Here is a 27,071-nt window from a genome sequence, read left to right as displayed (position 1 = left end):
AAGCGCTTAACAGACACCGACATTATTAATAACAGCTCAATAAATACGACTGAAAGAACGAATGTTATTTATTCCTCTATTTATTTTAAGGATGCGCAGCTACGATTCCCATTTATGTCGCCGCTGTGGACGCCAGCCTCCTCGTTTCTCGTTGTCTGTCTCCCCCCGTTCGGGCCGTGGTGGGGCGGGGATTCAGTGGTATTTATGGAGCGCTTCCTATGGGCAGGGCACTGTCCTGGGCGCTTGGAATGGGCAGCTCGGCCACGGGGATGGTGTGTGTGGCCGAGCGGGCCGTTCCGAGCGTTTAGCCGGGGGGTGTGCGCGGAGCAAGGGCTCCGCCAAGGCGCCTGCGAGCAGGCCCGGCCCGGGGCCCATTCCACGCCCACCCCCGCCCTTTGACCTCCCCCTTGGCCGCCCCCTCGTTGGCCGGGCCGGAAGTGACGTCGAGGGGCGGCCCATTGGCCTGTTTTTCCCGACAAGCAGCGGGGCCCCGAGGGAGCCGTTCTCGCCGCCAGCCTCCGTGTGAGGAGCCCGACCCGCCCCCCCTTGCACCTTCCCCCTTCCCTCCCTTCGGACTCCCACCCCCTGCCCCCGGCCCTTCTGGGCCCGACCCCTCGGCCGGTCCTTACAAGCCCCGATACGTGGCTTCCTCCCCCCCGGGACCCCCGATGCCCATCAGGGTGGTGCCCCGAGCCGGGCAACGGCACCCCCAGGTTGCCCCGACACCCTAATACGTGTCTTCTTTTTGCCCAGGTCCTCCGATGCCCATCGGGTGGTGCCCCCAGCGAGGCAGCACGGCACCCCCAGCCTGCCCCCACACCCTAATACGTGTCTTCTTTTTGCCCAGGTCCCCCGATGCCCATCAGGGTGGTGCCCCCAGCGAGGCAGCACGGCACCCCCAGGCTGCCCCGACACCCTAATTTGTGTCTTCCTCTTGCTCAGGTACCCCGATGCCCATCAGGATGGTGCCCCCAGCGAGGCAACGGCACCCCCAGCCTGCCCCGACACCCTAATACGTGTCTTCTTTTTGCCCAGGTCCCCCGATGCCCATCGGGGTGGTGCCCCCAGCGAGGCAGCACGGCACCCCCAGCCTGCCCCGACACCCTAATACGTGTCTTCTTTTTGCCCAGGTCCCCCGGCGCCCATCAGGGTGGTGCCCCCAGCGAGGCAGCACGGCACCCCCAGGCTGCCCCGACACCCTAATTTGTGTCTTCCTCTCGCCCAGGTACCCCGATGCCCATCAGGATGGTGCCCCAGCGAGGCAGCACAGCATCCGCAGCCTGCCCCGGGCCCTCCGCTCTCGTCTATAAAAGCCCCAATATGTGTCTTCCACCCGGGACCCCCGATGCCCAACAGGATGGTGCCCCCAAAGAGGCAGCACAGCATCCCCAGGCTGCCCTGACACCCTAATATTTGTCTTCTTTTTGCCCAGGTCCCCCGATGCCCATCGGGGTGGTGCCCCCAGTGAGGCAGCACAGCATCCCCAGGCTGCCCGACTCCCTGATATATGTCTTCCTCCCCCCCGGGACCCCCGATGCCCATCAGGATGGTACCCCCAACGAGGCAGCACAGCATCCTCAGGCTGCCCCGGGCCCCCACCTCTTGTCCAGGCCTTAGAGGCTCTGTGACTTTGGGCAAGTCACTTAACTTCTCTGGGCCTCAGTTACCTCATCTGTAAAATGGGGATTAAAAACTGGGAGCCCCATGTGGGACAACCTGATCTCCTTGTATCCCCCCCAGCGCTTAAAACAGTGCTTTGCATATAGTAAGCGCTTAACAAATACCGCCATTATTATTATGTGTCTTCCTCCCGCCCAGGATCCCCGCTGCCCGTCAGGGTGGTGCCCCCCAACGAGGCAGCCCAGCATCCCCAGCTGCTCCGGGCCCCGGGCCGTTGTGGGCCCGAGCTCTTGTCCAGTCCTTAGAAGCAGCGTGGCTTAGTGGCAAGAGCCCGGGCTTGGGAGTCAGAGGTTATGGGTTCTAATCCCGGCTCCGCCACCTATCAGCTGCGTGACTTGGGGCAAGTCACTTAATTTCTCGGTGCCTCAGTTATCTGTAAAATGGGGATTAAGACTGTGAGCCTCCCGTGGGACGACCCGATTACCCCGTATCCACCCCGGTGCTTAGAACAGTGCTCGATGCATAGTAAGCGCTTAAATACCAACATTATTATTATGTGTCTTCTTCCCGCCCAGGACCCCCGATGCCCGTCAAGATGGTGCCCCCAACGAGGCAGCACAGCATCCCCAGGCTGCTCCGGGCCCGGACCCTCGAAGAGAAGAGCCGGACCTTGCTGGCGGTCCTGGCCGAGAGGAACCAGGCTGTGGCCCCCGTTGGGGCCTGGGTGGAGTGCGCCCCGCAAGGCGGTAACCCAGAGGAAAACCCGGCGTTTGTGAGTGCCACCTTACCCCAGAGAGGTAGACGTCGGTGCCCTGTCAGGCCACAGTTGGGTGGGGGGGTGTCCAGCCTGAGCCGAGCCTGACGTGGTACCCACACCTGGGGCGACCCCTGGCCACGTATCGGTCAAGCCGACCCAGACCCAACTTGGCTAACAGGGACTCGTGGGAGGAGGAGATGCAGTGTGACCTCTCAGTCATATTTACCGAGCACTTACTGTGTGCAGAGCACTGCACTAAGCTCTTGGGAGAGTACAGCCTGACAATATAGCAGACACAGTCTAGAGGGGGAGACCGACCTTAATATAAATAAAATTATAGTTATGTATGTAAGTGCTGTGGGGCTGGGAGGAGGGATGAATAAAGGGAGGAAATCAAGGGACGTAGAAGGGAGTGGAAGAGGCAAGGAGGGCTTAACCAACGAAGGAGAGGTCCCTTAATAAGGCTTTGAAAGAGAGAAGAACAGTCGTCTGTCAGATAGGACGAGGGAGGGTGTTCCAGGCCAGAGCCGGGACGTGGGTGAGGGGTCAGCGGCGAGATAGACGAGATCGAGTCACAGCAAGAAGGCGCTAGGAGGGCATGTGGCTAGTAAAGGCATCTTCGAAGGTCTGGAATAGGGCGCAGATAATCAGATTGGACACTGAACTTGTCCCACGTGGGACCACCTTGGGGAATAATAGCCTGCACGTCAGATGGACTGTGAATGTGCCTGAATTGACCTGAATTGGGGTTCCACATCCAAGAAATCTCAGCTGTGGCCATAGCAGGTCACCCCTGAGTAAGTCCTAGCTGTCTATAATCATCGGTGGTATGTACTGAATGCTTACTGTGTGCAGAGCACTGTACCGAGCACTTGGGAGAGTTCAAGGCAATAAGTTTCTGCTCTCTGTCCCCCTGGAGGCTTCAGGTGTGTGGACTGAGCCTTCATCCGACTTCAAGCCTTTGCGTTAGGAAAGGATTTAACCGAATAGTCTGGTACTGACTCCTCTCGCTCTTTGACGTTCTCCTAATCGGTCTCCAAGGAAAGAAAATCTTCGACCTTCCCTATTCGCGTCCCTTTTATGGGTTTTTGAAAGTGGTGCTCTTCCCTCTCTTGCCTTCTCTTTTTCCCACCACCCCTAAGTGGCCACTCCAGAGTTCTACAACTCAGTGATATTTATTGAGTGCTTTCTTTGTGCAGAACCCTGTACTGGGTGCTTGAGAGAGTACAGAAGAGTTGGTAGACGTGATCCCTGCTCGTAATGATTGGTTTAGAGACACAGGAGCCTCTTTCTCTTTTCCTTTTTCCTTTCCAGACTGTCCTCTAGACCCCTCTTCTTTAGGCTGGGGTAGGTAGTGCTGCCCAGAAGTCGAGCTCACTTTCTGCCTTTCCCTCTTAAGGCTTCCGCGTTTCTGATAGAAGAGAAGCTGAAGGAGCAAGAGAAGACAAAACAGGAGACTCTGAAACGCTTCCAGGGACAGGTGAAACGCAGAGTAAATCAGAGGATCAAGCTGAGGTTAAAACAGCAGCTCCAAAAGGCCTGTGAAGCGGTAAGTTCTCCTTAATGGATCGTGTCAGTCTTCCCCCATTAGAGTTGTAAACTCAGTGTGGGCAAGGAATATGTCATAGACATCTGCTCTACTTTCCTGAGGGTTTAGTTCAGTGCACAGCACCCGGTAGGTACTCAATAAATAGCTCTTACACCACTGCTAGTTCCTGTGGTTTCAGGTCTCAAATCTGTCATTGATTCCCTCCCCCCCCCCCACCCCCTTCTCCACCCCCTTCATCAAACCACATCCTTCCCCTTCTTGAGAGCTATTAAAAACCTACTGACCTTTGCAAGTGAATCCCAGTCTTTCCAGTAACCCCCCAGCTCTCGTTCAGTTTGTTTTCATTTGACTTTTTACCCAGAGCTCTCCCGTAACGCAGGGGTTCCCTTCCCGACAAATCCCACGTTAAGGAAAAGACGCGTGATGGGTCATGTCCGTCGCCTGAGCGCGTGGGCAGAACTGTTTCTTCCAGTAATGCAGTGTGTCCTAGCCGGACAGACGCACACTATCTCAGAACCAATCCCAAATTCCCCGACGGCATCCTTTCCAAAACCGATAGTGAGAACGGCCGCTGAGTGAGGACAGATTGCGTCTTTAATTTTGTTTGTGTATCTGCTGTCTCTGTCGGTAAGTTCTCCTCTGGAGGGTAAGACCACAATCTCTGTCTCTTCCCTCAGCCCTAGGTTCCTAGTGCAGCTTGTGTGGTTTTGGGATACAGACGATCGGGCTGGAAGAATTCTGGAAGCCAAGTAGTTCAGCCCCCTGCCTTCAGGCAGAGCCTTCTAAAGCAGAGACCAGTCTGTTCTGATAGTTTTAGGCACCTGATTATCGGAGAGCTCGTCTGAGAGATCAGACTGGGCTCTCACCTCTAGGGCTGGGAAATTGTCAACGCACGTGGGTTTAAGGATTGTGGCTTTTAGTACCCAGACCCTTTCGAGTGAGGGTCAGGTGGGAGCAGGGCGGAACAGCCAGAAGCAGGGGAATGCCCGTTGGGGTTAGGCTTCAGCGGTGAAGGTTTCTGACTTGAAGAAGCCCCCGAGGGCGACTTGAAGAACCCTGGAAAAAAGCTGACTCATTTGGGCAGCGAAGAGCCCGGCGGTCGTCGGTTGGTAATGCCGCGGGCCAGCGGTGTTTCCGTGCCGTGGTCGCGGCCCGTAAATGGGTTTTGCCGGGTCGGATCCCCTGGGCACTCGGCAGCCTGCCCGCCCCTGTACCTGCTTGCTCGTCCGTTGCGTTCCGTGCTCAACGGAAACGTGACCGGCAGGGACCGGAGACTGTGAGTGGTGCTCCCAAGCCATCAGCGATAGCATCAGTTCCTTTACGTGACGTTTCCCTTTTTTTTGGTTTGTTTTTTTGATATTCGTTAAGCTCTTACTATCTATCACGCACTGTAGTAAGTGCTGGGGTTGATGCAGTAATAACAACTGTGGGGTTTGTGAAGTGCTTACTATGTGTCGAGCGCTGTCCTGAGCACCGGAGGAGATACAGGATGATCAGGTCCGACACGGTCCCTGTCCCACCCAGGGCTCACAGAGTAAGTCGGAGGGAGAGCAGGTATTGAATCTCCATTTTACAGATGAGGTAACTGAGGCACCGAGAAGTTTAGTGATTTGCCCAAGGTCACACGGTAGGCGAGTGGCAGAATCGGGGTTAGAATCCAATGTCCTTTGACTCCCAGGCCCGTGCTCTTTCCACTAGGCCACGCTGCCTCTATAAGCTAATCAGGTCGGATGCAGTCCTTGTCCCACATCTCAATCGCCGTTTTACAGTTGAAGGAACCGAGGCACAGAGAAGTAAGCGACTTGCCCAAGGTCGCACAACAGGTGGCGGAGCGGGATTAGAACTCCGGTACTTCTGACTCCCAGGCCTGTGCCCTATCCACTAGGCTTGTCTGCCCTCTCCCTGTACGAGCAGGCGATCGTTCACCACTGGGTCCTCGGTGGTGGGCACCATACGTCTGCCCGCGAGGTCTGGTGGCCAGGACTGTGGACTCACTCGCTGTTCACGTTCTCTCACGTTCAGGCGGAAAAAGAAGGCTCCATGGCCCTGCAGACCTTGGCCTCAGCCCCGCTTCTGGCCTACAAGAGGAACACGTGCGTCTACCGCAGCCGTGGGCAGGCCGCCATCTGCAGTTCCACGGCCGGCGGGCCCCCCCCGCAGCCGCCGATCGACGAGCTAGAGGGAGACCAGGCCGGTGACACGTTGTTTCAACAGCGAGCCCGGGCTGTGAGTAGCTTCTTGGCGGGTCCCGTGCTAACGCGGGCTCCGGCTCAGCAGTGGGCCTGCACCTGGCAGAGGGGCCGGCAGGAGAAGTGGGAACACGACGGCGATGGCGGTGGTGGCGGATAGGACGGTGGCAGTCGGAGTAATCGTCTTCCAGAACCCCCTTCTGGGGCGATACACTGCGCTGACCTCTTGGGAAAGGCCGACAAAAGCACGAGCCACATTCCCTGCCCACAAGGAGCAGGGAGACAGGCCTAAAAATATTTTTTAAATAGGCCCATCAGGATAAACACTTTGACCGGGGAATTAATTTTTACATATATATATCTGTCCACATTTTTGAGGGAGGGCATCAATCAGTCTGTAAGTTCTGGAGGTGGCTGCTAGGTAGATGTGATTTAGGGTGCTGGGTGTTAATTGAGGAAAACGTGCCGGAGACAGTGGGTGTTTAGGAGAGATTTGAACTGGGGGAGAGCTGTGGGCTGCCAGATCAGGGTGGGGTGGGAATTCCAGGCCGGAACAACAGCGTGAGCCGGAGGTGTGGAGGAGAGAGAGACGAGAGCGAGGTCCAGGTAGGTGAGCTGGGGAGAAGAGGTGAGAAGAGCCGACGTGTAAGATGCAGACTGCCTGGAACCAATCAATCAGTGGTATTTATTGAGTGCAGAGCACTCTTCTAAGCGTTTGGGAGAGTACGATCTAACAATAGACCCCTTCCCTGCCCACAACGAACGTATAGTCTAGAGGAGGAGAATAAATTAAGGCCACGGACACAAGCGCGGCGGGGCTGAGGTCGGGGTGAATATCAAGTGCTGAAAGGGTTCAGATCCAGGTGCATAGGAGACACAGAAGGGAGAGGCAGGAGGAGAAATGAGGGTTAGTCGGGGAAGGCCTCTTGGAAGAGAGGGAATTTTAGTTTGAAAGTGGGAAGCGTGGTGGTCTGTCGTAGATGCAGTCTCCGTTGTGCTCGGAGCGAGTCGTTTCTGCCGGGGAGGCGGGCAGCTAAAGGAGGGGTCCGAAGAGAGGGGGCGTTTGAGGAGGATGACGAAGTCTCGGTGGAAATGGCAGGTGAGGCGTGGTCTAGTCACAAAGACCCTGTGGTCAGAACCTGCACAAAGAGACGGATCGGAGCGCTGGGAGTTTGGCCAGCACCACTTGCGTCCCTGCCGGTCACGTGCCCGCTGGGCAGATTGTACTCTGAACTTCCTTGGAGGAGTGCCCCGCACCGAAGGGGAGGGCTTCCGGAGAAGACCGGTCGTGGGCTTTGTGTGCCCGGAGGCAAGAACGGGCCAGCCGGAGGAGGAAAGCCAGGTCCCCTCGGAGGCAAAGCCGCAACCTATTCAGCGGGTCCCTCCCCGATCCCTCACCTCCGGTCGTGGCAGGATCCACTAGGTGTCACTGGACGCCTGCCGACATCGCCGTCGTCGTCGTGACGTTCCAAAAGTTGGCGGCGGTCGCCGTGAGCCCCGGAAACGCGCTTATTCTGGGCCCGCGACGGCGGAGTCTTCAGGGCGGCTGCAGGCAACCGGCCTCTCCTTCCGGGCGGGTGCACCCAAGAGATCCCTTTGGACCCGTCGGCCCCCACCGTGCCCCGGGTGCGGATCGGCCCCCTCCGGGCCGCCGCGGTCGCTCTCCGTGGGACCGGCCGCAATTTTTCCACGGAAGCCAAAGGAAGAACACGGTCCTGGGCGTCGGAAGGACTTGGGTTCCAGTCCCAGCTCTGCCCTTGTCGGCTGGGTGACCTTGGGCAAGTCACTTCACTTCTCTGGGCCTCAGTTCCCTCATCGGTAATATGGGGATTAAGACTGTGAGCCTCATGTGGGACGTGGACTCTGTCCAACCTGATAAATCTGTATCTACCCCAGCGCTCAGACCGGTGCCTGGAGCATAGTAAGCGCTTAATAAATACCATTTAAAAAAAAAAAAGGAAGCAAGACCAAACAGGAGCTGGGGTCCAGGCACCGTAAGAGGTCCTGAGGCCAGCTGGTTGGCTTTCTCCACGTAGATGATCCAATCTTGGCGATTTCCAGAGGAGTTGGAGGCCTGGATGACTTTAGGCCCAAATGAAGGTGTTCTTTTCTTTCTACGGGATTTGGTAAGCACTTACTGTGTGTCAAGCACTGTCCTGAGCACTAAGGTAGGGACAGGTTAGTTAGGTCGGACCCAATCCCTTTCCTGCCTGGGGCTCGCAGTCTAAGTTGGAAGTAGAACAGGTATTTAATCCCCGTTTTACAGATGAGGTAAATGAGGCACGGAGAAGTCCCACAGCAAGCAGTTGGCAGAGCCGGGATTAGAACCCTGGGCCCCTGCTCTTTCCATTCGGCCATGCTGCTTCTCAAAAAACATCCCCCGGGCCCAGAGTCTCAGGAGTCTGCCCGAAGGGCACAGATCTTGAGGCCGTCTCTCCCGATCCCGTCCAGCCCAGGTCGGACACAGTCCCTGTCCCACTAAGGGCTCAGTCGCCATTTCCATTTTACAGATGAGGTAACCGGGGCCCGGGGAAGTGAAGTGACTTGCCCGAGGTCACACAGCGGACAAGTGACGGTCCCACCCGTCACGGCAGAGGTGGATGGGACCCTCTGTGCCTCCCAGCGAGGTCCGGAACTTGGGCTTCGCCCCGGGTCTCCTGGAAGCCCAAGCGAAGGGTCAGTCCCTTCGTAGAATGCAGCCGGGAGGGACCTTCCGACCTCTACTCGAGGCTCTCCGTAAGCCGGCCCTTCTTCCGGCCGCTCCCGGGAAGCGAGGTCGCCCGTGACGCCTGCCCGCCTCTGCGGGGGCCCCCGAGTGCCGGACCTTCCTGTGGACGGATGGATTGAGATTGTTGGCTGGGCCGACTGTTCCTGCTCCGACTTATCCTGCCTCACAAAAACCACAGAGTTCTTCTTGGAGCCGAAGAACCTCACGAAGGAACCCGAAGCCGCCGCTCTTGTGTAGACGACCCACAGGAGGACCCAGCTGGCAAAACGCACCCATAGAATACCGCACCCATCGGGGTCTCAGTAAATACCGCTAGTCAGTGAGTGCTTACTGGGTACAGAACCTGTGCTGAGCGCCCGAGAGATGTCCCAAACAGAACTCATCCTCCCCAAGTCTTTTCCCTCACCGTAGATAACGTCGCTGTCCCCTCAGTCTCAGAAGCCCGTGATCGGGACATTATCTTCGACTCTTCCCTCTCATTTATCCCACATTTTCAGTCTGTCACCCAAGCCTGTCTGTTCTACCTTCACAGTGCCGTTAAAATCCCTTCCGTCTCCGTCAAAACCGCTTCTGTGCTGATCCAAGTACTTATCCCGCCTCGACGGCTGCATCAGCCACTTCTCTCTCCAATCCAGTCCTGTTGCCCAGAGCACTTTTATAAAAAGCTGTTCAGTTCGCATCTCCCCGTTCCTCCAAAACCTCCAATCGTTCCCCGTCCTCCTCTGCATCAGATAGAAACTCCTTAGCAACGACTTCAGGGCAACCAGCTCACCCCGCTCCTGCTTTACCTCACTGATTTCCTACTCCAATCTAGCCCGCCCGCTTTAGACTGTAAGGTCCCAGGGGGCAGAGATCACGTTTTACCAACTCCGTTGTGTTGTACTCTCCCAACTGTTTAGTACAGCGCTCTGCGTTCAGTAAGTACTCCATCGTAATAATAATAACGTAACTGTTAAGTGCTTACTGTGTGCCACGCGCCGTACCAGGCATTGGGATAGATACGAGCAGATCGGGCTGGACACGTTCCCCGTCCCACATGGAGCGTACCGTCTGAATCCCCCTTTTACAGATGAGGTAACTGAGGCCCAGAAAAGTGAAGTGACTTGCCCAAGATCACACAGCAGACAAGTGGTGACTGTCTGAAAGGGGACAGTAGTTAGCAGACAGGATCGCGCCCCTCCCCACCCCGAGGAAGCTGAAGTCCGAGGAGACGTCGACTGGGTAGCGAGCGGGGAAGGCCCGGTCCGATCCTCGCCACCGCTCCGGGCCCTGCCGTGTGAAGCTCGAGGCTCTGCGGCGTTTCCAGACCCCTTCTCCGGAGTCGGCACAATGGGGACTTTCATCCTGGCTCCTGGTGGGGTGGGGCTCGGCCGCCGCCCACTTGGCAAGTAGTAAAAGGAGGCGTAGCCCACGGCCCTGCTCTCGGCGTAACCTCAGCCGCACATACGCCTCATTGTGTACTGTGGGCGGCTCGGCCCTGATCCCCTTAGCCGGGCCGAAGCCGGCCGGCTCGGGAGGCCCAGGGCTGCGCAGAACAAAAAACAAATGTCACTTTTCAAGCGGGGAGCCCGGGCTTCCGCAGTATTTACCGAGAGCCTTCTTGAGCGCACGGCCCCGGTCCGGGCAGTGAGACGAAAACAAGACCCAGACCCTGACCTCGCACGGACTCGGGACTGGGAGTCAGGAGACCCGGGCTCTGGCCCCGCCGCTGCCTTTTGCCTGCTGGGTGACCTTGAGCTGGCAACTTCACCTCTCTGGGCTTTAGTTTCCTCATCTGTAAAATGGGAATAAGATGCCTCTTCTCTTGGATGTGACCCCCGGGCGGGACAGGGACAGCATCCCATCCGATTATCTTGTATCTACCCCGGCCCTTGGCATTCAATAAGGACTTCGCGCATACCCCGTCGATAAGAATAATATTATTATGATGATGGTGAGGGGAAAGTTAAGATGGCTCAACTGAGGTACGGAGATAAAAGTCACACGATGGGGATTAATCCAGGGTAGATGATACCTGGTGCTTGAATTTAGGCTAAGTAAATGAACGGGCGAGTCTGTCGTGAGTTACTGATAGCGTTGGTATCTGTTAAGTCCTTACTATGTGCCCATCACTGTCGAGTGCTGGAGTAGCCATAAGATAATCAGGTTGGACCCAGGTACCGTCCTGCGTGGGCCTCCCAGTCTAGGTAGGAGGGAGTAGGATTGAATTCCCGTTTTCCAGATGAGGCAACCGAGGCACAGAGAAATTATGCCCGGGATCACACGGCAGACAGCTGGCAGAACTGGAATTAGAACCCACGTCCTCTGGCTCCCAGGCCCGTGCTCTTTCCACTAGACCACATTGCTTCTCCAGAGGGCAAGGTTTAGACCGGCCAGTCAGTGACTAGGGTGAGGATGGCTATCCAGGAGGGCAGGCATGAGCCGGCTTCCAGCTGGCGTGCCGTGGCCGCAGTTGGAGGCAGAATCCCGGGCTGCCCGGACCCTAACTCTGCCCGGGCGGAACATTTGTAGTCACCGCCGCGGGAGAGCCGGTGGGGCGAACGGGCGCGGGCTGGGGAGGGTCTGCGTGGCATCACCGGGGCAGCCGAACGGGGGGGAACCTCCTATCCGTGAGAGCGTACCTGATGGTGGCCAGAATTTCCAGATTCGGGGCTCAGAGCGAGTGCATTCGGGGCTCATGGTCCCACCTGGGCACTCTGCGTTCCTCAAGTACCTTTTCTCTTCTTCCTTCTCCCGTTCGCTGGACTCTTGGGGAGCAGTCTGGAGCAGCCCTGGGTTGGGTCTGAATTTCGAAGGGGGGAGGAGTGGGCTTGGTGAAGAGGGGCTCACAGTCTTAATCCCTATTTTACAGATGAGGTAACTGAGGCATAGAAAAGTGAAATGATTGGCCCAGTATCACGCAGCCGGCATGTGGCGGAGCTGGGAGTAGAACCCAGATCTTTCTGACTCCCGGGTCCAGGCTGTATCCACTAGGCCACGCTGCTTTCCAACAAATGGTTTTTCGGGCTCTGTGAATGCACAGAAATGGTATTTCCCCTACCAAAAAACACTTTTTCTCGTTGCTTCCCAGTCTCTTTCTGGCCTAGCCCCAATTCTTCCTCCTGGGCCAGGCCCAGCAGGGACTGCCTGCAGCCAGGCTGCCCAGGGTTCCCCTCCCCGACCCAGCTTCCCCCGCAAAATCCAACCAGAAATGAGCCTCAAGAAGAGGCAGACCCTCTGCCTGACCGTCTGTGTTCCAAGACCTTCCTGATTTTTAATTTTTTTATTTTTATCCTTCAGGTCAAGGACCCAGGCTTGTTTTCAAGTCTGGAATGGATATGGGGGGCTGGGGGTGGGAGGGAAGAGCGTGATGAGTTACAACACTCGCAAAACACATCTCACGCGGTCAGCATGTGTCTGGAGTGCTGGTTTGAGTCCTGGGGGCCGGGGCTTAGAGTCAAGCTGGGGGAGGCTTCGGGAGGAGGTGGATCTTGAGGAAGGTGACGGAGGAAATCACGGTAGGCAAGTAGGAGAGGGAGTCTTTTACTCTGGAGAAAATTTGGTTCGGGTCCGGGATGGGGGTCGGGGTGGTTTTCAGGGATATCGGGAGCTGCGCGGGGTTGGGAGGGCCGAGGGCATCCAGCTGCAGCTCGCGGGCAGGCGGGGACAGGAAGGGCTAGCTTGGTAGCCCCCGGGTGGGTCACTCGGATTTTTCGGCCCCGGGCCTGCCCCAGCAGCCTCGGGAGGTCACGTTTCCACCGCTGCGACTGTCCTGCGTCTCCAGCGCCTTCCAGATAAAATGATGAAATCCATCTCGACCTCCCGGAATAAGGAGAATGATATTGTTGTGAGAAAACACCCCCCTGCGTGAAAGTCTCCTTTCAGACTAATCCTCGGGTGAGGGCCGGCACGGCGTTAATAGAAGGAGGCGTCTTTTCCAGCTGGGAGGCAGCCGCTTTAACCCCGTTCACCCTCCCTGGTTTCTTTCTCTCTCCTCGCCCCCTCTCCCCTGCCCCCTCCGGCAGCTCAGCCAGACTATGAGACAAGTCCGCCGCCGACTGGCAGCCTGCAAAACCTCGGGGGGCCGAGAGCAGAGTTTCCCGCCGGAGCTTCCCGGAGTCGGCTGGGAAGGGAGTCCCACCCGAGAGGTAACCTATGAGCTCCACTGTCCCCCGGCCATCCTTCCTCCCTCCCGTCTCCCCGCAAGCCAGTGCAGCGCCTTGGCCCGTGTGGCTTCAGGCTGGGGAATTGGAGGGCCCGGATCTGAACTGTGCCACCGTCCGGTTCCCCTCCATCCTTGAGAGCCCCCAACAACCCACCAGACCCCCCGCAGCACCCTCAGTGAGCTCCTGTTGCCTCTCAACTGGGGTCCCCTAGGCCGGGAGCCCGGTGGGCCCTCTCCCAGTTGTCCCATCCCCATCCACCGGCCGTCCTTGATCCCTTTCCTTCCTGCTGGGAAGGTGGGAGGTGAATCTCCTGTTGGACCTCCCCGTTCTCTGCCCCCCGCGGGCTCCCTCCTGTCTTATCTTCCCCCAGAGCTGTAGCTAGTGGTTCTGGAGCTCGGGGCAGGTGCTCCTCCCCTTCCGTGTCCCCCCTCCTACTCCCCAACCCTCCCCCTCGCCCTTTCCTGCACCCACACACACCCCCCGATGCTCTTTCAAGAATGTGGTGGGGCAGTGCGCCACCCGCCTTCTCAGAAAAGCCCAGGAAGTGCTGCTGGAAAGCCCCGGGCATTGAACGCAGGGACCGTGGCATCCAAGCCCGTGCCAGGCTGCACCCGGGGCAGCGGCCGTGATCCTTCCCTTCTCTCCAAAACTCAGTTTTTGAGGAGTGTATTAGCACCTCCGCTGAGCCACCTAAAATGGCAGCCCGCCATGGGCTGGGTTTTACCAAGTGACTCTGTTTTTTCTTTCTCTAATGGTCTTTGTTAAGCACTTACTATGTGCCAGGCACTGTACTAAGCCTCGAGGAAGATAGAAGTTAATCAGGTTGGTCACAGTCCCTGTCCTACAGTGAGCTTAAAGTCTCGATCACCATTTTGTAGATGACGTAACCGAGGTGCAGAGAAATGAAGGGACTTGTCCGAGGTCACACAGCAGACAAGTGGCGGAGCCAGAATTAGAAGCCAGGTCCTTCCGACTCCTAGGCCTGTCCTCTGTCCTCCGGGCCAAGGTCCTTCTATCCACTAGGCCACCCTGCTTCTCTTAGCTTGGCCTCTGGGCTCCGAGAGCCCTACTTGTGTTTTCCCATTCTCCAGGGACCCAGAGTCAACCGGATTGGGCAGCAGAGTCGGTCCCCCCTTGTAGACTGTCCCCTCTTTAGACTGTAAGCCTGTTGGGGGCAGGGAAGGTGTCTGTTTACTGTTGTATTGTACTCTCCCAAGCGCTTAGTACAGTATTCTACACACAAGCGCTCTGTAAATGTAATGGAATGAATGGAGGGTCGTGGCAGAACCCACCGTGCCCAGGCAGGGTGGGAGCTCCTTGTCACCTTGAGTATCCAGAAGCACTGAAAACCCACAACGCTGCCTAGTAATCCAACAGCCGTGGTTGTGGGTCCTCCCCTGGCCCCTCAGGCCAGAGGACCCTGAGCCCAGCCCGTCTTGGAGCCATGCAGGGGAACGGGCCGCAGCCATCTCCGCTGCTGGTTTGGGGACGGAGCCCCGGCCTGCCCAGAAGAGACCCTTCCCAACAGGCGGAAGACGAGGCCTCAGATAGCAGGCTTCCGTAAACTGGTTGTAGACGGCGGAGGTGGCTGCTCGGGCCCCGGTGGTGGAATCACCCCGCCTGTGTCTAGGCGGCGCGTTTGCCTCCCCGGCAGAGAGACTTCCCAGGTGAAGCCCCTGGGGAGCAGTACGTGGGGATGGGCTCGGGACGCCCCCTGCGCGATGCCCTAGCCCTCACCCCCTCCCTCGTCTGGGGGTCTGACTGGTTTCCACGTCCCGGAAGAGCCTGTCCGTTCCCACGAGTGTGCTTCTTCCTCAGGCGAGAACGTGCTCCGGCCTGGTGGGTTTATTCCAGCTCTGCAGATGCGCCACGTCCCCTGGACGGTTAAGTTAAGCTGTCCGGTAATGTTGTCGGCCCCAAGCGTGAGGGCGTCGGCAGTCAGCAAGCCTGGCACTTCCCATCGTGCAGCACCTGTCTATGGGGCACGGTGCCCGACTACTCGTAGTCACCCATCGGGATGACCTCAGGCTCCAGGGCTCCTCGTGAGGTCTGGAGGTCCATCCTAGCCGGCTAGTTGCACTGTGTATTCTCATTCTCTCTTAGGAACCAAGCCCAACGCGCCAGCTGCCATCCGGGCCGGCGGCCGAGGAGGCGGGGGACCATTTGCCCCTGCAGGGTTTCCAGGACCTTCCCGCGGAGTTTCAGGATCAAACCTCCCCCGGAGAGCAGGTAGAGGAGATGGACGTGAGCTGTCCTAGCATGGGCCTGGGCCTGGGCCTGGACCTGCGCCTTCTCTGCCTGGAGGTGGGCCTGGATTGGGGAGGAGGGCTCCCGTGGGGGCGGAGAGGGCACGCTGCGGCCCGCGCCCGTGCCGTGAGTCTTGGGGGCCGGCCACTGGTGATGGAACCGACAGGTTTGCCGCTGGGAATCGCTCTAGGCAGGGTGAGCTGCTTCCCTGGGGCTCTAGAGGGACACCAGTCTTAATAGGATGACTGAATGTGGGATGCCCCGTAGGGATGCCATTGCCTCCTGCTCCCCCCTCCCCCGGGACTCTCCCCTGGGGCAGTTTCAGCCCTCTTCGGGTGCCAAGATTGTCGTCGTGACTTAGGCCGGGGCCCTGACTCGTAAATGCCACCAGGTGCAGCGGACCGCCCGGCCCCGATCCGGGCACAGAGGCTGAATTGTGCTTAGGGAGTGCCTCCCGCCCTCCCTCTCTCCCTCCCTCCCTCCGCCCCGAGGGGTGACCGCCGTCCTTCTCCCCAGCTCTCTGGACCTCAGCGGACCAACTACCTAGGGGCCTCCCGGCCTGGGACGTCCTACCCTTTTCTTCTCCCTCTGCAGCTGTGACTCATTCCCTCTTTCTCCTTCCAGGCTGTCTCTCACCTACCCGCACTGTTTCCAGGCGGTTTCAGAGTGCTGCGGGGCAGGAGTCCCGGGGCCCAGCCCCTTCCTTGGGATAGGGATGGGGCCTGGTGGATGTGATGAACCTCTGAGCCTTGTAGTCCCATCAAATGCCCAGGGACTTCGGACTCTCCTTTGAGACTCCCACCCGTGCCTGATCGCCCCCCGAGATGCAGGATCGCCCCTCCAGGAATTCTCAGGAGCCGTCACCCCCGGCCACCGAAGGGCCTGAGGTGGCCCAGGACTGCGCGGCCGAACATTAGGAGAGATATCGGCTACGAAGGGTGGCTTTGGTGCCTTTCTGGAGGGGCGAATTAGCTCCCGAATGTATGAGAATGTGAACCCCCGATCAGTGTCGTCACTGGATCAGACCCTCCCGGCCCCAGATTTGGTCTCTCACAGTGGCACCAGAGTACCTGGTGGAAATGCCCTCCTGACATCCACCCTAGTCACTAGTGGGCCAGCCAGTAACCCTGCTGCTCCCGCTAATAGCCCGGCGTGCCCCTCGTCACTCTGTCAATGAGTGGTCTTTATAGAGCACCTGTTGTATGTCGAGGACTCTAGTAAGCATTCAGAGGGGTACCGAAGCTTAAAGGCATGATCCCAGCCCTCAAGGGTCTTATACCCAGTACTCAAGGACCGATTTTAATCCATTATTATTATAATTACATATTATTATTATGCATAATAATAATAACTGTGGTATTTGTTAAGAGCTTATTATATTAACTGCTGGGGTAGATATAAACTGATTGGGACACAGCCCCTATCCCACGTGGGGCCCACATTTTAATGGGGAGGGAGAGGGCAGGCATCTTCCCATTTTTACAGTTGAGGAAACTGAGGCCCTGAGTAGGTAAGGGACTTGCCCAAAGTCACACAGCAGGCATGTGCCGGAGCCAGGCTGAGGATCTGAGCCTTCCGACTGCCAAGTCTGGGCTCTTTGCACTAAGCCACACTGTGCCTCTTTTGGAGTCTGCTAACATCCTCGACTTTCCCTCTAACAAATACAGCGTGGACCCGAACAGTGTGAGCACAAGAATGATAAAAACAGAGATTTGATCGATTCTGCTCCCAGAGGACAAAACATGGCGCTCGATCAAGACAAACCCCACCCACCCCAAAAAGACCAAATCCCCTCCCTTAGCCTGAAGGCAAAGGTTTTGGTTTTCGGGGCTCAGAATGGGCCTGTGGTCTAATACCTTTCTTCTCTTTCCGTCTTATTCATCGTCATGGGAAAACTTTTCCAGGCAACTGTTTTCCGAGAACATCTTCAGGACAGGATCGTGCGCGCTCGCTTCCTCTTCTCCGGGATTCCTTCCAGGAACCTGCGGGAGGCAGTTTGTTTGAGCACACCGAACCCCAGGCCAACAGTTAGGAGACCGGATCGGCTCCTTCGTGTACTGCTGCTTTTAGGCAGCTCCGGAGACTCATTCCCCGCTTTCTGCCTCGGTTTCTCTTTCGATGAAACGAGATCAGAGGGCTCCATAGCTGTTCCACAGGAACGTGACAGGGAGCAGGGAAATCTGTTGGGAATTCTCAGAAAGGCATCCGTCTCTTTCTCGCCCTTTCCCCTCCCCTGCTATCCTTTTCTCTCCCTCTTTCTCATCTTCATTTTCCAAGATGACGGTGAGCTCATTCCCATGTGTGCACAACACATTCTCTTCGACATCGTGTGCGTGAAAAGATTGTTCTTGGCTAGAGGGGTGTATTTGGCCACCTGCAAAACTGTCATTCGCTGACTTTGTGTTTGCGCCTCGGTTCCCCGAGCTTCCTGAAGCTTCCGCTTGAGGAGAACCATCCCTCTCACACGACCGTCTCCCGTCAGACTGGTCTGTCGACTTTTGCCGCTCTCAACAACCTACTGCTTAACCACTCTGCTCGAGACTCTTCTCCTTTTCAGTGTTCCTTCTCTCTGACTAGGTCCCGTTTTGAGTTCTCCATCCGCTGTTGGGGTACCCCGCTATCGTCAGTCATCCTCTCACATCCCTCCCGGAGGGGCTGAGAGGCCGTGAGCATCGCCACGTCACTGCTGCTGATCTTGTGGCTAAACAGTCAACTAATCGCATTTATTGAGCGCCTGTCGTTCCCAGCCCGGTACCGACTGCTTGAGAGAGCACAGAAGAGTCGGTAGACATGATCCCTGCCTTCAAAGAGCTTACGCTCGAGCAGGGGAGATGGCCACTGAAATCATTTCCAGGTAGGAGGGAGGGAGTTTATATTTGAGTGTGAGCTTAAATAGTAAGATGGAGACATTGATGCCTTCTGATATTGAACGTGGTACTTGGGTGGCACTTCAGAAACTGCCGAGGAAGTCACATGTGTCGTCTTGGTAGTTCCGTGTCTTACTGTCGTACTGAAAGGTTGACACCACCCCTTGCTCTTAGGCCTCATCCAGTTAGGAATGAAACTTCTCGCCTAGCTCTTGTCAATTTTCAGTTGCTGGCCTTCTTGATTTGTTTTTCTGCCTCTTTGGGTATCGTAGGATAGCATACTACCTAGGTAGCAGAATTAGGTGCCTTAATTGTTTTTTAAAGTGGTATTTGTAAAGCGCTTACTATGTGCCAGGCATTATACTAAGTGCCGGGGTCAATACAGGTTAATCAGGTTGGACCCAGTCCCTGTCCCACGAGGGGCTCCCATTTTACACGTGAGGTAACTGAGGCCCAGAGAAGTGAAGCCTCACAGAACAGACAAGCGGCGGAGCCGGGATTAGAACCCAGGTTCTCCTGACTCCCAGGCCCGTGCTCCATCCACTAGGCCAGGCTGCTTCCCGTGAGCTTCCGGGTGACCGGTGACGATCTTCGGGTGGGTGGAAGTTTCCTCGGTGGGCAGGCTGGGGCGTAACCTCGGCAGTCGTCACGTCGATCGGCCCACGGTGGCGCCCATCTCTGCACATCCTCTTGTCTGTCTGCCTGAAGAGTCTGCATCGGCATTCATGGATGATCGCCTCAGAGACGTTCAAGGATGCGCTCGGCCTGTCGGGCTGGAAGAAAGCCCGTTCTGACACTACGTTCCGAGACTCTTGTTACGTCTTCAAGAACGGCAGCGGAGAAAGCACCCTCCCAGACCAGACCCGCTTCGCAATCTAGCCTTCCTCTGGGTGGGTCATTCACGGCCCCTTCGATCCCCCGTCGACCCATCCGGCGCCTTCCCGGAGTAGCCGTCTCATCCGGGTCACTCTGTGTGTTCGGCGGTTGCCAGAGTTGTGGTCCGACGATGTCAGATCCTTTTATAAAATCTCCGACACGGTGTCGAGGTCTCGGGACGGCTCTCCGCGGCTGACCTTTATCTGTCCCGATAAGATCTTGTCAGGCGGTGTCTGAAACCACCCTGGCATTCAGATAACGCCGTAGCTTCCAGTAGCCCGCCCGGGTCCGAGTATGTAAACTCCTCCAGGGCAGAGACCGGGTTCCTTCCTTAACTTTCCAGGCAGAAGGTTTAGTGCTCTGCCCTCACTAGGGGCTCGATAAATAGCTGGGTGAGGGTGGGAGGGGAATGATATTTATCGAGCACCCACCGGTCGGCCGTGCAGTGTTTGCCGTACGCGGCCCTGTGTATTCGGGAGAGTCCAGCTGAAGCCCGAGGTGCGTTCCGTGCCCACTTTAGCAGGGGAGACCACGGCCCCGGGGCTGTGCGCACTTGCTCCCTCCTTATCAAGAGTCCCCCCAGAGCAGGAGTGGAAACTGCTGCCCGGAGAAGCAGCGGGGCCTCATGGTTAGAGCACGGGCCTGGGAGTCAGAAGGACCTGGGTTCTAATCCCAGCCCCGCCATAGCTGGGTGACCTCGAGCGAGTCGCTTTACTTCGCGGTGCCTCAGTTACCTCATCTATAAAATGGGGACTAAGATCGGGAGTCCAGTGTGGGACGGGGACTGTGTCCAACCCCATTAGCTTGTAGCTACTTCAGTGCTTAGTACAGTGCTCGGCACATAGTTAACAAATACCCTAATTATTATTATTATTTCTGGACGGGATGATGGGACGGGACCAAACGGGTGCAGTCAGTCTTTCAGGGTGTTTCCCGCTAAGCTGCAGCTAGAGAGAATTTCCAAACCATCCCGAGGCCCCCCTGCTTCTCCGCCTGTTCTCTCCTCGTCGTCCCTTTCATCCGCAGGAGCGTTTCTCGCCTCCTTTGCCATCGCCCAACAAGGAACATGGATGAATCCAGGAAACCGGGTTGGCCATCCGGCCCCGATCGGAGCCTGAGGAGAGGCCCTGGGCCACCGGTGGGAGGCAGGAAGCTCTTACAGGGCAGGAGGGCTGCCTTGGCAAGCCCACAAGACCGGGCCACTGACCCTTGCCCAGACGCCCTTCGGTGTCGACCCGTGAGTCCCCGGATCTGTTCTTGAGTGTTTTAGACTTTTCCCGGTGAGGCCCAGATCAAAGCTGAAGTCTAAAGAATCGATTGACAGAGGCAGAGCGAGAGCCCTGAGCTCAACATCGGGGTGGAGAGAAGACCATCGGGTCAGAAAGTCCAGTCCCACGCAGGGCTTCCGGTCTGAGGCGGCGAGAGTAGATGCTGCATCTCCATTTTACAGAGGAGGAAATCGAGGCGCGGGAACTGATGAGACGTTGGGCTCTCTTCCAGACTCATCCTGAGCCCAGAAGGGCGTCCTCCCCGAGTCGACATCATTCAGGGGCCAGCACCAACTCCCAACTTCCGCTGGTCCTACAGCCTGGGAAAGAGCAAGAGGAAGCCAAGAATGAGGTACGTCCCAGCGCTCTCGCTGGCGGGGCCCTAAGCCGGCCTGGAGCCGCGGGAACCTCTCTGCGGGCTCCCCCCGAGCAGTGGAGCTGGAAGGGGTGGCTTCCTCCGGCACTCCGGGCTCAGGGACCCTGTCCAGCCCCGAGCTCGGGAATCTCGGAGATCAGTCAGTCGATGGATCGATCGTATTTATTGAGCACCTGCCTTCTGAGCAGAGGGTCGTTTATTCTTTTCTCCCCGGGGGTGTTTCTTGAGAGAGGGTTGAGTTTTGTGCAGCTCTTCCCAAGTGCTTCTCCCCGCCCTCTCAGGCCCCCTGCTCAAGAAGCCAAAACAGGTCGTCCAGACCAACCGAAATATCAGGCCCCGGGGGGCACCCCCGCCGTGGTTTCAGGGGCTGGCCACCATTTTGGTCCTTTCACCCCATTGAGGGAGCAGCGGTTCTCCCGAGTCGGGGCGATGGAGGAGGGAGCCGAGGGCCTGGAATTGGATCTCCGGCGAGCGGGATTCTGCGTCTGGCCCCGCTCTCGTCCCGTTGCCCCCTCCAGGCGGTGTTGGCTTTGCTGTGAGGCGGCGGCGTAGTGGTTCCTCCTTCAAGGGTGGTCTCCGGGAGCAAAAGCCCTGCCGAGTCCTGACCCTGTCCGGTCCCTGGGGGCCCAGATCCCCCAACCTAGGGTGGGCAGGCCGTCGGCAGCTAACCGTTCTTCCCCGCCCCTTCAGCGTCAGAAGCAGTTCCTGCAATACCGGCGGCTTTTCATGGGTCTTGAGAGGGAGCAGGTGAAGGAGCGCCAGAGACTCAAGGAGCATCAGAGGAAAAGCGAAAAGTAAGAGACCCGGCCCAAGCGTGAGTTGTTCTTCCCCACTGCTCTTGCGAAGGAGCTGCGGCCTCCGGACAGAGGCGGGGCTGTCCGGTCCGGTCCTCCCTCCCCACAGCAGACCTGGCGACTGGCAGGCGGGAATGGAAATGAAGGCAGAGAGTGGATTGCCCACGGGGTGGGGGGTCACGTAGGGCAGGTAATATTAACCAGGGCACTTAATAAGCACTTACTCTGTGCTAAGCAGCTGGACAGATAGAGTATAATCAGAGTGAACAACCCCTCCCGGGGCTTACAGCCAGAGGAACAGCCAGCAGTTATCATATTCCTCATTTTATAAAGGAGGAAAGCGAGGTTCAACGAGGTTAATAATAGTAATAATTATGGCACTTGTTAAGCGCTGTGTGCCAGGCACTGTTCTAAGCACTAGGGTAGATAACAGATAATCAGGTTGGACACAATTCCTGTCCCACATGGGGCTCAGAGTCTTAATTCCCATTTTACAGATGAGGGAACTGTGGCCCAGAGAAGTAAAGTGGCTTGCCCAAGGTCACACAGCAGACAAGTGATGGAGCCGGGATTAGAACCCATGACCTTCTGATTCCCAGGGCCACGCCGTATCCACTGAGTGGGGCAGAGCTGGGGCTAGAACACGGGCCTTCTGACCGCCAGATCCTCCGTCCACTGGGTCTTTGGGAAAGTCCCTTCCCTTCTCCCCCTTGCCCTTCTTCCCCCCCTCTTCCTTCCCCCTTCCTCATCAGTGCTCAAAAGAAAGGGGCAGACAGCGTACTTATGATGAATTAAAATCCACCTGAACGCTCATTTGTTTGGCCACCACCGAAGGACATGCAGCGCAGCAGCCCAGACTTCCTTGTTTGCAGGGGGTTTGCTCGTTAGGATAATGAGCCAGTGAAACTTCCACTTCTCAGTAGATAGCCTCGGTCTGGAAGAGATACTCCCCTTTCGGCCTCGGAGGAGCGTCCCCTCTCTGCGCCCCAACCAGGCGAGGCCCCCAGATGCCCCCTCGTGAGCCTGGGAGAGTCGAGCTGGAGAGTGGGCGGCCGAGCGTGGCGGCCCGGCTAGGGAGCGGGGGAGACTCGATTCCTCTCCAATCGTTTAGGTTTCCGGCCCGCCGCCGTTTCCTCCTTCTCTGTCCCACCAGGCTAAGTGGCAGTTTCTCTTCGGTCACTCTTAGCAGGTTATTTTCATCCCGGGGGCCTGAGGGCACTAAAAAAAATGATTTTTGTGGTATTTACCGAATGCCCACTGAGTGCAAGTGCACTGAGCACTTGGGAAAATACAACAGGCGCTCGAGACACGTTTCCTGTCCGCAGGGAAGAGCCCCACAATCACAGTGGCCAGAGCCAGTGCAGTGGAACCTCAGGTCCTTCCCATTCAGACCGGTCCCCAGGACCGCAGAGGGCCTGGGGGTCATCTAGTCCTACCCCCGGAACAATCTGTCAGGGTGCTCTGGGACCTGCGCCAACGTTATTATTATTATTATTTAGCCAAGAAACGTCCTGGCTTGGAGGGGAGTTCCGGGCAGGCCTCTGGCATGGTAGCCGTGGTCCCTCCGAGGGGGACTGTCCCCCATCAGAGGCCGGTGGGGGACAGGCCCTTCACCCCCCAACCCCCTGGGCGTTTCTGGGACCGATGAACTCCAATTCCAGCTCTGCCCTCAGAGGCAGATGACTTCTCTTCTGAGTTTCTATCCCTTCTCTAAGAAGCGAGTGTTGCTTCTCTCTTCCATTCCTTCCCTTCCACCCCCGCCCCCAGGGTGCGGGCGCAGAGCTTCTGCCTTTCTCCCTCCTCCCTTCCTCTCCGCACCAGGATGTTCTTGGGCCTAAATCCCAGCCTGTGCCCAAACAGATTCCCGGTCATCCCTGCTCCAAGAGGCCCAGAACTAAAGCCCGGGTGATCCGGACGAGAACCCTGCCCCGAGGGTGAACCTAACCCCCGGCCCTCGTCGGGCGGTCTGGTGGGTAGAGCCGGGCTTGGGAGTCAGCCCGACCTGGGTTCTGAACCACCCGTCTGCTGTGTGACCTTGGACAAGTCACTTCACTTTCCCGCGCCTCAGTTACCTCACCTGTTCAATAGGGATTCGATACCCGTTCTCCCTCGTCCTTGGCCCGGGAGTCCCATGTGGGACATGGACTCCGTCCAGCTTGATTAGCTTGTATCTACCCCAGGGCTTAATAGTGTGCCTGGCACATAGTGAATGCTAACAAATACCAATTAAAAGAAGGGGGCCTCCCTGGGGCGGGGTGAGAGAGTATGTTACCTCTGCCTCGTGATTGAAATGCCCAACCCTCTTCGGTTTCGGTCCCCAGGATTAAGAAACAGAAAGAGCAGTGGCGTCAGATGGAGGAGCAGAGGATCCCGGGAACGCACCGCCGGGAAGACCAGCGTGCCGGAGAGGAGGCATGTGAAACGATGGCCCAGCTGCGGCTGGAGGAGACGAGAGGGACTAGAAAGCAGCAGAAGGACAGAGAGTACAGGAGGTGCGTGGGGGAGGGAAGGCGGAACCCCCCCGGGGGCTGGAGAGGTAGGGCAGAGATCCCCTGGAGCCCGACCCGTCCCCTCGGGAGCTGGTCGACTCCCCGAGGGGCCGCGCTCCCCCGCCCCCGCCCTGCACCCAGCCTGACCGGGCCGCCCGCCCCTAGGTACGTCGATGCCCTGAGAGCCCAGATGCAGGAGAGGATCCGGCTGTACAACGTCACCTTGCCCCCGATGTGCTGCTGCGGCTCCGACTTCTGGGACGCCCACCCGGACACGTGTGCCAACAACTGTATTTTCTACAGAAACCACAGAGGTAGGGGCGGGCCGGGACGGAGGGGGCTGGGCTCGGCCTCCCTGTCAGTAATGGGGAGCACTTATTGACCGGGCAGAAGAGAGGGAGACCTTGGGGTCAACGGCGGGTGCGGACTTAGGGCTTTCGAGACTACCCGCTTGGCCAGCGGGCAGGCTAAATGCCACCGTGGGCGGGAGCCCAGCTCCACTGCCCGCCCTGGGACAGAGGAAGCTCCCTTAGCCAAATAGGCGACGCTTCCCGCTTCCCCCCGGCCTCCACACTGGCATCTGAGGGCCCGGTAACACCCCAGGGCGGAGCCGCTCGGAAATCTCCCCGTGAGTGATGGAGGCAGTAGTTTCCAGGTGACCGGGGCCGCCGCCGACGGTCCTGCCTTTCCTGGACGCTCAGGGATGTGCAGGCGGAGTGTTAAGTCGTGACCCCTGCCCTCAGAGCTCGCAGACTAACGGCACAGACGGTAGCCGTAAATGAACCTGTAGTCAGTGACCCAAATCGATCGTTTTTATCGAGCGCTCCGCTGAATAAGATGATGGTATTTGTCAAGCGCTTACTATGTGTCAAGCACCGTTCTAAGTGCTGGGGTAGATCCAAGCTAATCGGGTTTACTCTGTGCAGAGCACCGTACCGATGGTCCGGGAGAATACGACAGAGTCGGTCGACGTGTCCCCTGCCCACGACGAGGTTATGAGTCTGGAGGGAGAGACGGACGTTAATATAAATAAAGAAATGATAGATATGGACATTAGCGCTGCGGGGACCTGGGAAGAGTGAATAAAGGGAGCGAATCAGGGCGACGCAGAGGGAGTGGGAAAAGAGGACATGAGGGCTTAGTTAGGGAAGGCTTCCTGGAGGAGATGTGCCTTCGGGAAGGCTTTGGAGGCGGACAGTATGACCGTCAGATATGAAGAGGGAGGGCGTTCGAGGCCAGAGGTGAGGACGCGGGCGAGCGGTTGGCGGCAAGATAGACGAGGTCGAGGTACAGGGAGCGAAGTTATAGTAGGAAATCAGGCAAGGTCGGAGGGGGCAAGGCGATTGAGTATTTTAAAGCCAGTGGTCAAAACCGGAAACCGGAAAGAAGGTGAGGCGCTCTAGTGAGTGCCGAGCGGGCCGACGGGCTGGCGGGATTGAGATTGGCCAGGGGAGGCCTCCTGAAGGAGGGGGCTCTTGAGAGAGGTGCGGTGAGAGGGGAGGGTCGGCATTGAGGTGGTCCCACCTCCTCCTGCCAGGCTCGGCCGTCAGCGGGGTCCGGGGCGGGGGTCGGCGGCTGGCGCCGATGACCAGCAGGGATACCCTTGTTCACAGCGTACTCGCAGGCGCTCCGCTCGGTCATCTCCTCCTGCGACGTGTCCGACCTAGGCCCGGCCGCGTGCCTCGCTGTCCGCGGTTTCGCGGCCGCCTACGGACGGTCGGCGAAGAAGCCCTAACGGCGGGCGCCGAAGCCGGTCCGACGCCTGGTCGTCCCCCTCGCCCCACCTGGGAGCAGCGGGTGGGCGGCCGCCGTGAGCGCTAGCCGTCCCCGCGGAGGGGCCGCGTCCTCCCGACGCCGGACCTCCGCCGAGCGGGGCGTCCTGGAGCCCGGATGGAGCCGGACGGATAACCAGGGGCTGGATCTGGTCCCCGTTTTCCCCTCTCCCCATTTTTATAGTTGTAATCCATCCTCTCTATTCTCTGCCCTTTTGTGCCCTTAATCGGGAAGCGGGTCATGGAGGACCGATGGATTCGGTGTCAGTTTTCCTCCTCCTTTCGGTGATTTTAAGTCAGAGTAAATTGGATGAGCCGTGGGGAACGTCCTGTCTGACTGGAAGTCAGGGAAGGAGGAGGAGGAAAGGAGCTACTGCTCCCTTATGCCTCCTTCTCCCCCCGCCGCCGTCTCCTCCTCTTCCGCTTCCTTCTCCGGGCCTGCGGAGGCCTTGCTTAGAAACTTCACCCCCCGTCTCCCTGTGAAGGAGACGCAATAAAGACGTGCCTCCGTATGGTGGGTGTTGTGATTTGTCCGTCGTGATTCTTGGAGTAGATGACTTCGGGGACACTGACTTCCTGCTGCAAGCACCGGCCGTTCTCCGTGAGCCGCCTGCGTGGGGTACTGAGGCCCGGTTTCACCTCACCGACCTGGAAGCCCCAGCCCCGAAGCCGCGAGAGCAGTTCTTCTCTCAGCCTATTTCCAATTCCCATCCTCTCCCCCAAGTCAACTGCCAAAGATCACCCGGTCGTCCAGCGGCCGGGCCAGGCGTGACATCCGTCCGGGGCTCGGACGCTTCCTAAGCCCTACCCGGGACCGCTCCTTAATCTGGTCTGACCAGTTAGCACCCGTCGATCCACAGGAGATCCACAGGGCTCGTGGGGGCGGGGGAGCGGAAAGGGTGGGCGGCCGGAGCCTTGCCTCTGTGGGTGGGAGAGGCGGGGAGCCCCCCGAGCTTTGGGCGACGCGAGATCTGGGGCCCAGGCCCCGGCTCGGGTCACGAGCAATTTGAACCCGGCCCGTCTTGTCTGGGTGGATACCGGCTGACGGATCCTCCCCCGTGGACCCGGCCCCACCGGAGTTTACTGGCCGTGTGGGCATCCCAATGCCCACGCTGCTTTTGCTGTTCGGGGAGCGCCTCCCCCGGGGCCGCGGCAACCCCAGCAGTGTCCCCGGCCGTCTCGATTCCCCTCGCTCCGAGGCTCCATTCGGAGCAGCAGCCGGTGTCGATAGCGAGGGGAAGTCCGAAACACCGGGGGCTCCCTCCACGGAGGGGCGGCGCGGGGCCGAGCCGGCAGGCCGGTAGCCCGCGGCGGAAGGAGTTCCCCCGACCCGATTAAGACGGCCAGAAGGTAACCCCCGAGCCATCTCCCCGCCGCCTGCCTGGCTGTGCCCT

At 58.2% G+C, this 27,071-nt stretch overlaps 1 protein-coding gene across 3 annotated transcripts; it reads left to right on the top strand.

Moving 5' to 3' along the window:
- The first annotated feature begins 436 nt into the window (after nt 1–436).
- On the top strand, nt 437–26,189 carry CCDC15 (coiled-coil domain containing 15). Of its 3 annotated transcripts, none has more exons than XM_039913508.1 (11): nt 437–522; nt 2,196–2,392; nt 3,777–3,926; nt 5,949–6,152; nt 12,848–12,970; nt 15,092–15,217; nt 20,479–20,598; nt 21,313–21,416; nt 23,738–23,908; nt 24,071–24,219; nt 25,519–26,189. In XM_039913508.1, exons 2-11 carry the CDS (start codon nt 2,204–2,206, stop codon nt 25,638–25,640), a joined length of 1,458 nt encoding a protein of 485 aa, XP_039769442.1. In that variant the 5' UTR covers nt 437–522; nt 2,196–2,203; the 3' UTR covers nt 25,641–26,189. The 3 variants fall into 3 exon arrangements, with proteins under 3 accessions (XP_039769442.1, XP_039769444.1, XP_039769443.1); XM_039913509.1 differs by lacking the exon at nt 437–522 and adding an exon at nt 857–1,225; XM_039913510.1 differs by lacking the exon at nt 5,949–6,152.
- Nucleotides 26,190–27,071: the final 882 nt, after the last annotated feature.

The sequence above is a fragment of the Ornithorhynchus anatinus genome, chromosome 11, assembly GCF_004115215.2.
Source record: "Ornithorhynchus anatinus isolate Pmale09 chromosome 11, mOrnAna1.pri.v4, whole genome shotgun sequence".
Classification (NCBI taxonomy): domain Eukaryota; kingdom Metazoa; phylum Chordata; class Mammalia; order Monotremata; family Ornithorhynchidae; genus Ornithorhynchus; species Ornithorhynchus anatinus.
The sequence above is the reverse complement of the archived record's forward strand: the minus strand, read 5'-3'. Positions and strand labels throughout refer to the sequence as shown.